At 49.1% G+C, this 8,531-nt stretch overlaps 1 protein-coding gene across 5 annotated transcripts in view; it reads left to right on the forward strand.

Annotated features, from left to right (window-relative positions):
• IL17REL (interleukin 17 receptor E like) overlaps positions 1–8,531 on the forward strand; it is a 51,082-nt gene that overhangs the window by 16,401 nt on the left and 26,150 nt on the right. For 4 of the 5 annotated variants that reach the window (XM_069102979.1, XM_069102976.1, XM_069102978.1 and 1 more), the window contains exons 2-5: positions 310–337; positions 5,209–5,358; positions 6,293–6,402; positions 7,369–7,483. In XM_069102979.1, the coding sequence (XP_068959080.1) occupies positions 310–337; positions 5,209–5,358; positions 6,293–6,402; positions 7,369–7,483 (403 nt within the window). The remainder of the gene's footprint in view (positions 1–309; positions 338–5,208; positions 5,359–6,292; positions 6,403–7,368; positions 7,484–8,531) is intronic. The other variant, XM_069102977.1, reaches the window with a different exon arrangement.

The raw sequence follows: 8,531 nt of genomic DNA on the forward strand, positions 1-8,531 counted from the left end.
CTATCTATCTATCTATCTATCTATCTATCTATCTATCTATCTATCTACCTATCTATCTATATCTATAACAGAGTATATAACCTTAAAAGACCTTAACAGACATTTGGGGGGGAAACTCTTTGGGAGAAATTTCCAGACCCAGTATAGCCTAGTACAGTACTCTCTCTAAGCCAAGGGTTCCAGGCCAAGTTGTCTAGCCTTCTCAAGGCTCCAAGCAAGACTTGATGTACTATGTCCCCCCTCTCCCCAACAAAGTCTATGGTCCACCACCCCACCTTAATGCTGTCTCTCTGTTCCATTTCTCCTCAGGGTGTGTCTTGCAAGAACAAAATGAACAGTGAGTATCCAGATGGGGTAGTCTCCACCCACCTCCCCAACCCAGACAGTACTTGGGAATCTGGGCAGTCTGCCTCCTGGAAACCTTTCCTTTCTAGCTCCAGCTGTGGGACCACAGCCTGCAATGACCTAGTACTGAGGGGGCTGCTCCTGGAAGGCTCAGAGCCAGTATCTGCACTGGACTTTGAAGGATGGGCAGGGTTTTAGCAAGTAGATGGGGGAAACAATGCCATTCATGGTGTGCTAGAATTGAGGGGGTCTCAAGGGTTCTCTGCTTTGGCTTTCTTCTTTAAGATACAGATACATGGGGCCCAAGAGTTTGGAATTAGTGGGGCTCTCTTGGTCCTTAGGCATTGCAGGGGCATAATGTTCCCTAGAGGAACTCTTTAACAAGGCTCTAACTCTGGTGGGCCATGGGCCCTGTGCCTCTATCCATCTGGCTTATTCTGGCCCACCTTGTCCTCCTCCCCTGTAGGCAGGCTTAGATTTAAAGGAGCTTGGGTGTTTGGGGTCCTGAGGGCTTCATGAAGGCAGACTACAGGTACAGGCCCCAGGGTAGGGTTTGACCAAAGGGAGAGGGAAGGTGGGGGGCCATGAAGCCTTTGGGGCTGAGTAATCAGAAGGAGTGCTGGACCCTCTTAGGAAGAAGCAGCTTTCTGAGCTTCAAGGGTTGGAGGTGTGAGCCCCTGACAAGGGAGAGGTGATCAGGAAACACTTCCAGTATGGAGGGAGGTGAGAGCTGAGCTTTGAAGGAAACCCAAGATTCTAAGAAATGAAGCTGAGAAAGGGCATGAGGAGAGCTGAGGCAGAGTTTTGGGGACAGAATATGGGGCTAGGAAGTGTTCATCGGGACAATGTCAGGAGAAACAAGGGGTGTTTTCACTTTTGGGGACTTAAGAAAAGTTGGCAGAGGGGAGGGGACAGGTGTGAATCTCTATTTTCAGGTGGGTGCCTTGGTAACTGAAGGACTGGGAGAGTCGAGAGAGAGAGAGGAAACACATTCAAACTTCATGGAAAATGACATGAGCACCAGTTGGCAAGCATTTGTTAAGCACCTACTGTGTACCAGGCTAAGCGCTAGGGAGAAAAAAAAAGCGAAAGATGATCCTTCCCCCCCCAGGAGCTTGCAGTCTCATGGGGGGGGGGGGTAGACACCACCCAAATAAACACACACAGACAAGCTATATTATCTATAATATAGATATTATAAAATTATCTATATTAGACATTGAATTAGAGATTGGTAAATTGGAGATTGTCAGCAGAGGGAAGGGTTAGAAGGGAGGTGGATTAGGAAAGGCTTCCTGGAGAAGGTGCGATTTAGCTGGGATCTGGAGGAAATTAGGGAAGCAGAATGGGAGATGAGGAGGGAGAGCCTTCCGAGCACAGAGGACAGGCAGTGAAAGATGGAGGGTCCCATGCTGCAGACAAACCAATGTTCCAATTTTCCCCCAAAGGGAACTAAAACCCAATGAGTTGGAGTTATGTTCTGGCAAATTTCTATGCTCTTTCCCCAAAGGGGTAGATTGTGGATATTAAAAAAGGGAACTGATGGTCACTAGAATCTGGGCCGGCTTCCCTGAGAACAGGTCACAGCAGCCCAGCCTTGCTCCATTTCCTTTTTCTTTCTTCACTAAGGTTTCAAGACTTAGAGTTCAGGGAATTCTGTTGACATAGTGTGGCTACATTACAGTAAAGCTTCTGACAAAGAACCATTTGCTCTCTTGGTGGAAAGATGGAGAGGTGTGGCCAGGGTCAGACCAGAGCCCAGTAGGATAAAACTTGTCTGAATGATCTGACCCAAAGAGAGGTCACTAATGGCTCCACCTGGGCTTGGAGGTAGGGCTCTCGGGCACTGCCTTTGTATTGAGTGACATTTTTTCCATCAGTGACTTAGAGAAGAGGGTCCCAGCTTGGACCTTAGGCCAGTGGGATGGGGAGGGGGTGGTACTGCCACAGAACTATGGCAAAGGGTCCATACCCAGTTATATGCTCTCTCATCCACTGGATCCTAATAGTACTAACTTAACCCCAACCCAACTACCATGTTGGGGCCCACAGTGCTTTTTTAGGCCTTCAGACTTGAAAACATTGGGAATCAACTCAGATAAAGGCATCAAGTTTGTGGAAAAGAAATTGTGTCCCCAGCACACACTAGGCACTTAATAAATGCTTGTTGGAAGAATGAAGACACAAAACAAACATTAGAATCGGGACCCAAGACATCTCCCCAGCCTGCACGGCACAGTGACTAGAGTGTAGGGCTTAGAGTCGAGTTCAAATCCGGCCTCTCAGGGTTGTGGTGAGGGCCAAATGAGATAATAATTGGAAAGTGTTTGGCACAGTGCCCAGTACACAGGAAGCACTATAGAAATGGTAGTTCTTCTTTTTATTATACTATTGCTATTATTATTATGATTACACCAATGGAACAAATGGCCCAATGTGGAACTGAAAAAGACAAATGAAAAGTATTACATTTGAGTTTTTAAAAATCATTGCATGAGTCCAAGATGGTCACCCCACAATGGCCACCCACCAGTTTGTAAGGAAGGGTTCTGTCTAGAGGCTCTAATGGGTCCCAAGCTACCAATGAGGAAAACAAACAAGATGACTACCAAAAGTTATTTTATCTCAGTGTTCATATACAACAGTGTCTGAGGGAGGGGCCTGGTCAGACTCTGTCAGATCTGGGCCCCAGGGGGAAGGCTTGAAAACTGGAGCCTGGCCCCAAGATGGTAGCTATCCCTTTAGGGCGTTGACCAAAAGTACAGGGAGTGTTTACCCTGGGGAAGAGAAGACTCAGGGGGCCATGATGGCTTTCTTTGAGTACTTAGAAAAGGAAAAGGGATTTAACAGATATTTGGGCAGAGTGAGTGGGGAGTCATAGCAGAGGCAGATCTCAGCTCAATACCCCAACAATTAGAATTATAGAGCAGGACAAGTGATTGCCTTGGGAGATCCTAGGAGCAGAGGCAGAGTGGGAAGGGACCTCAGAGGCCATTCCCCTCATTTTACAGTTGAGGAAACAGGTCTGGGGAAATGATTTGCCCAAGGTTATACAAGCAATATTTGGCAGAGGCAGGATTTGAACCCAGGTCCAAAGCCTGCACTTTTCCAACTGAGGTACAACTCTGGGATTCTGTGAATGTGAGAGACTGCGTGAATTGTTGCCCTGTAGACAGAAACAGCAAAGCTGGAAAGAGGAGCGGGTTTGGGGTGGGGGAAAGGAGAATAAGCTTTGTTTTGGACGTGTGAAGTTTGAGGTGCTGGTTGGACCTTCAGGTGGAGATGTCTTATAGGCAGCTGGAGAGGCCGAGAGTTCAGGGTGAGGCTGATGGTATTGATTTAGGAATGCTGAATATGGGCATGTATATAGAAAGGAAAGAGGACCGAGGGCTGGGCTGAAAACTATCCTGAGCCCTCGGCAAGGGGTCTCTTCATCCTTGGAAGAAGAGGGATCAACAGAGTGAATCAGGCAACAAATCTTTATTAAATGCTTAAGATGTTCCAGGCGCTGTGCTCAGTATTGGGGATATCAAGAAAGGTGAAAACACCTTTGCCCTCAAGGAGCTTACATTCTAAGTTAGGAAGCTCCATGTGGATAGATAGGGCATTTCAGTTATCTACTGGGTAGATGGTCAGTAGCTTTAAGAGGGCCAGCACTTTCCATCCAGTGACCTGTGTCAGTCCTGGCTGCCTCTCCTCTGCTGTCGTTGACCCTCCTTGGTGTATCACTGCTATGGCTGGGGCACCGCCAGCATAGCCACGGCTGAGGAGCCCTCCACTTCCCATCCTAAACCCGAGCCTAGCCTCCCCTGTTGGCCCAGTGTAGCGGGGCTCCCACCATGGACCAAGGAGGAAGAGGTAGGGGCCATCGGAGTAGAGAGTGGGTGAGAGAACGGGCACTGACTGGCAGTTAGTATGGTCCTCCCCAGCTGGAAGTGAGGCCATTCCCTCAGACCCCTCATTCAGAGATTTTTTCCCATTATTACTGGTATCCCACTTAGGTCAATGGTGGACCAAGGCTAACCCCACTCATTGGGCCGATCTGTAAACTGAGCCTAGAGGCTCTGAATGAGGCCCTGAGGGGGTCTCCTGTGAGGACTGAGGGGAGTCTTTGTCACCTTTGTCCCCTAGAGGGCTTTCTTAGACTATTCTGAAGCCCTATCCCCGATGGGAGAATTCCCCATATCACCACCAGCTACCATAATCCTCACTGAGCAGAGGATGGAACGAATTTTTCTTAGAGCAAGAAGAGAGATTTGGGCTAAACTGCAAAGCCCAACAAACCCCACAACCAACCAGTCTGGATTACTGTTTCAGAGCAATAGAATGTCAGCACTATGAAAGGCCTTAGAGATCACCTTATTCAAGCTCCTCATCTTACAGAGAGGGAAACTGAGACCCATCCCAGAGAAAAGACTTAGGACCTTAATTGGGACTTGAATCCAGGTCTCCTGATTCTTAGGCCAGCACTCCTTGGGTGGGTCAGTCATGGCCTTTAACACTCAAGCCTTTTCTTGAGTGCTGCCCACCTTCCAGACCTTCCTTCAGACCTGCCCAGAAGGGTCTGTGCCCCGCCCAGCCACATTATGCTTGCTGCCTCTGGGCTGTCATCAGTGGTGGATAAAGTTTTCTGTCTGGCTCCAGGTCCCCAGTTGGGGTGTGCAGGCCTGTCCAAGGGACCAGTTCCACTGATCAGCTTTTCTCTCTTTGACCCAACCACTCTGATGACTCTTCATTGTTAGAGGTCAGGGGCTGTGATCTTCACCCTCTCTTGCCCCTCACCAGCTGTGAGCATTCAGTCCTCCCTGGAAGCCTCCAGGGACAGGCACAGCAGAGGGATCAGCTGCTCCTTCTTTTCCACAGGGAACATTTTCAACAGTTTCTGCCGGCAGCCACCCCCATCAGTGACCCCCTCCATCCTGGAGTCTCTGACACTGTCCACAGACACAAAGTGTGTCCACCGAGGGGCTTGTGCTCTGTATCTGAGTGTCAGCGCTAGCCTTATCATGGAAGGTAAGAACCAGTAGAGTTGGGTGAGTCCTTCAGGGCCCCCCAGCCAGAGATGAGACACAGTCTTGGGCTCAGGGACAATTTGGTTGGGGCGGCCCCACTCTGTGATCTGCGACCTTCTGGCCAAGATGGGTTTAGATGAGGATGGATCTCTAGATGGGGACTCAGCTTGCTTTCCATCTGGGCTTTGTTTTTTTCCTTTCTCCCCCCTCCTTTTTCTTTTTAAATAGTATTTTTTCAATTACATGTAAAGGTAATTTCCAACATTCACTTTTATAAGATTTTGATTTCCAAATTTTTCTCCCTCCCTCTCTTCCTTCTTGCCTTTCCAAGACAGCAAGCAATCTGATATAGGTTATACATGTGCAATCGTGGAAATATATTTCCACATTAGTCATGTTGTAAAAGAAGAATCAAACAAAATGGAAAAAACACAAAAATCAAAGTGAAAATAGTCTGCTCGATCTGCACGCCAACTCCAGAGTTCTTTCTCTGATGTGGAGAGTGTTTTCCAATATGAGTCCTTTGGAATTGTCTTGGATCATTGTGCTGCTGAGAAGAACCAAGTCAGTCATAGCTTATCACCTCACAATGTGGTTGTTCTTGTGAACAATGTTTTCCTGGTTCTAGGACTTTGGTTTTTCAACCTGTGTTCTTTAAGACTCCTCTGAGCCCCAAGCAAAAGCTCTCTCCTTGTACCCTCTCCTTTCCCTTCTCCTCAGACCCCTGGATGGTCTCAGGACATTTCCCATGCTCCCCCTCCAATACAGTCATTCATATCCATGACCTGAGAATTGTCTCCTAGTGACCCATGGTTGGGGTACAAGGGAACCTGGAGACCATGATGGCAGGAAGTGGGGCTCTGACTCTCTGTCCCTCCCCTCATGGACATCAGGAACCACACGGTGACACCCTGCTCGCTTCCTCTTGGTCCTAGAAAGCCTTCGAGGCCTGGAGATCTGCCTGCTGTCCCTGGACACACAGGAGACAAGGTGTCACAGCACCAGGATTCCCAAGGTCTCCAGTAGGAAGATGGTGGGCAGAACGGTGAGCTGGATGAGATGGAGGGCAAAGAGATAGAGGTGGTGGCGGGAGTTCCCCGGGAAGTGGGCTCTAGGTTGCCTCTGCCTTCTCACTGCCCTCCAGACATGCTGTGCCCATTCCAGCCTTGCACCTGAAAGTTCCCCACTCCCAGAAAGCCTTCTCCCCTTCCTTTCTCACCCATACTTCAAGATGCAGTTGTCATACTATTGCCCTGAGATCCCAGGCTCCGGGGTCTTCCTGGGTCTTCTCACAGTCCTTTCTCCACCCAGTCTCTTCAAAGAACAGAAACCAGGAACTGAGTTACATCAAGAAGCATGTATTAAGGGGCATCTTGGTGGCACAGTGAATAGAGCACCGGCCCTGGAGTCAGGAGGACCTCAGTTCAAATCCGACCTCAGACACTTAACTAGCCGTGTGACCTTGGACAAGTCACTTAACCCCAATTGCCCTCCAAAAGCATGTATTAAGCACCTACTGCATACCAGACACTGTGCCAGTTGACACAAACATCTTAAAAACCCAACGGTTCTAGCCCTCAAAGCATTTCTCGAGAAAAGGAAACACAAATTATAGAAATATTTGATGACCTCATGTTCCATCCAGCTCTCAATCCATGACTCCGGCTCCAAAGGAAAGGCCACGGGACTCGTGGGGCGCGGTGAGAGGAGGCTAGAAACTGAAAAGTGGAAGAGGCTTCCTATAGGTGGGAGCACTTGAGCCCAACCTTGAAGGAATCAGGGCGATCGATGAGTGCCCACTAGACTGGGAGCTCCCTGAGGGCAGGGCCCACTTCCTCTCTTGTGTCTCATCACCAGTCAGGCTTAGCCAATGCTGAATGCAGGGGGCTTCCAGAGTGAGGGGGCCCAGCTTCCCCTCCCTGCCCTCTCTCCTCTTCCCACACATGCTGAGTAGGAGGCCAGTGGTATCCTTGGGGAGGCCCCTGGTGACTTTGTCCACCTCTGACCCCAGCTCCAGGTCCACTTTGACTGCTTTGAGGTGAGTGTTGCTCAGCACCTCTACGTCACCCTGAAGACCATCCCCTATTACTGTGAGGTCCAGATCAGCCGAGAGTACCACGTGAAAGGTAAGGCTCTCCTGGGTGCTCTCAATGGGAAGTCGGAGCTCTGGGCTCCTCCACTGCTCCCCTTTGCTGAAACGAAATGCTGGTTTCCTTTCAAAGTCTTGTTTTAGTCAATCAATCACCAAGCATTTATTAAGTGCCTACTGTGTGCCCAGAGCTGGGGATACAAAAACCAAAGGGAAGCAGTCTCTGCCCTCAATGAGCTCATTGTTTTGGGAGAGACCATGTGTACCAATCAAAGTTAATACAAAATGGGTACCAGGTATTGGGAGTAGGAATGTAGCAGTTGCGAAGAGCAGGAATGTATGTAGAAGATTGTCCTTGAGCTGAGTCCTAAAGGAAATGAGGACTTCTTCGAGGCAGAGATGGGGAAGGACAGCATGCCAGGCATGAGGCCCAGCCAGAGCAAAGACAAGGAGATGGGATATCTTGGATGAGACTCCATAAGAGGGGTGGGTTGGCTGCGCTGTTTGTGAAGGGGGAATGTGTAAGGAGATTTTAAAAGCTGGCCCTTTGTTCCAGTGGCATTGATTCTGTCCTAGGACCCAGCACTTACCCAAGTGAAAATCTCCAGTTGGATCATGAGAATCAGTGGGGAGGTGGGCTTTGATTACATAGACGTTCACGTGGCATCTCCCTGTCCAAGAATGCTTCCGGGGAGCAAGCCCCCCCCTCCCCTTGCCCCCAGCCCAGCATTGGCTTCAGGGGAGGGCTTCTTCACCCGGGGCCTTTAGAAAATTGATGACTGTGTTTTAATGTAACTGGTTTCTGTTGTAATCTTAGGCACTAAAAACCACAATTCTGAGAAGGATTCTGTAGGCTGCCCATGGGGTCCAGGGCACAAAAAAAGGTCCAGAACCCTTACCTTACAGAGAAGGGCATTCACTTTCCTTAGCCAACATAGAAATCAGAGCAGAGCAAGGCATGTATCAGGAGGGGAAAAGGGGGAGTCTTAGGTTCCTGGTAAAATCCTCTAGTGTTGCCCCCAACATACACACACTTATACTCTCTCTCTCTCTCTCTCTCTCTCTCTCTCTCTCTCTCTCTCTCT

This window comes from Petaurus breviceps, unplaced genomic scaffold (assembly GCF_028583685.1).
Source record: "Petaurus breviceps papuanus isolate PSGF00001 unplaced genomic scaffold, PetGlider_PUasm1.0 558, whole genome shotgun sequence".
NCBI classification, from domain to species: domain Eukaryota; kingdom Metazoa; phylum Chordata; class Mammalia; order Diprotodontia; family Petauridae; genus Petaurus; species Petaurus breviceps.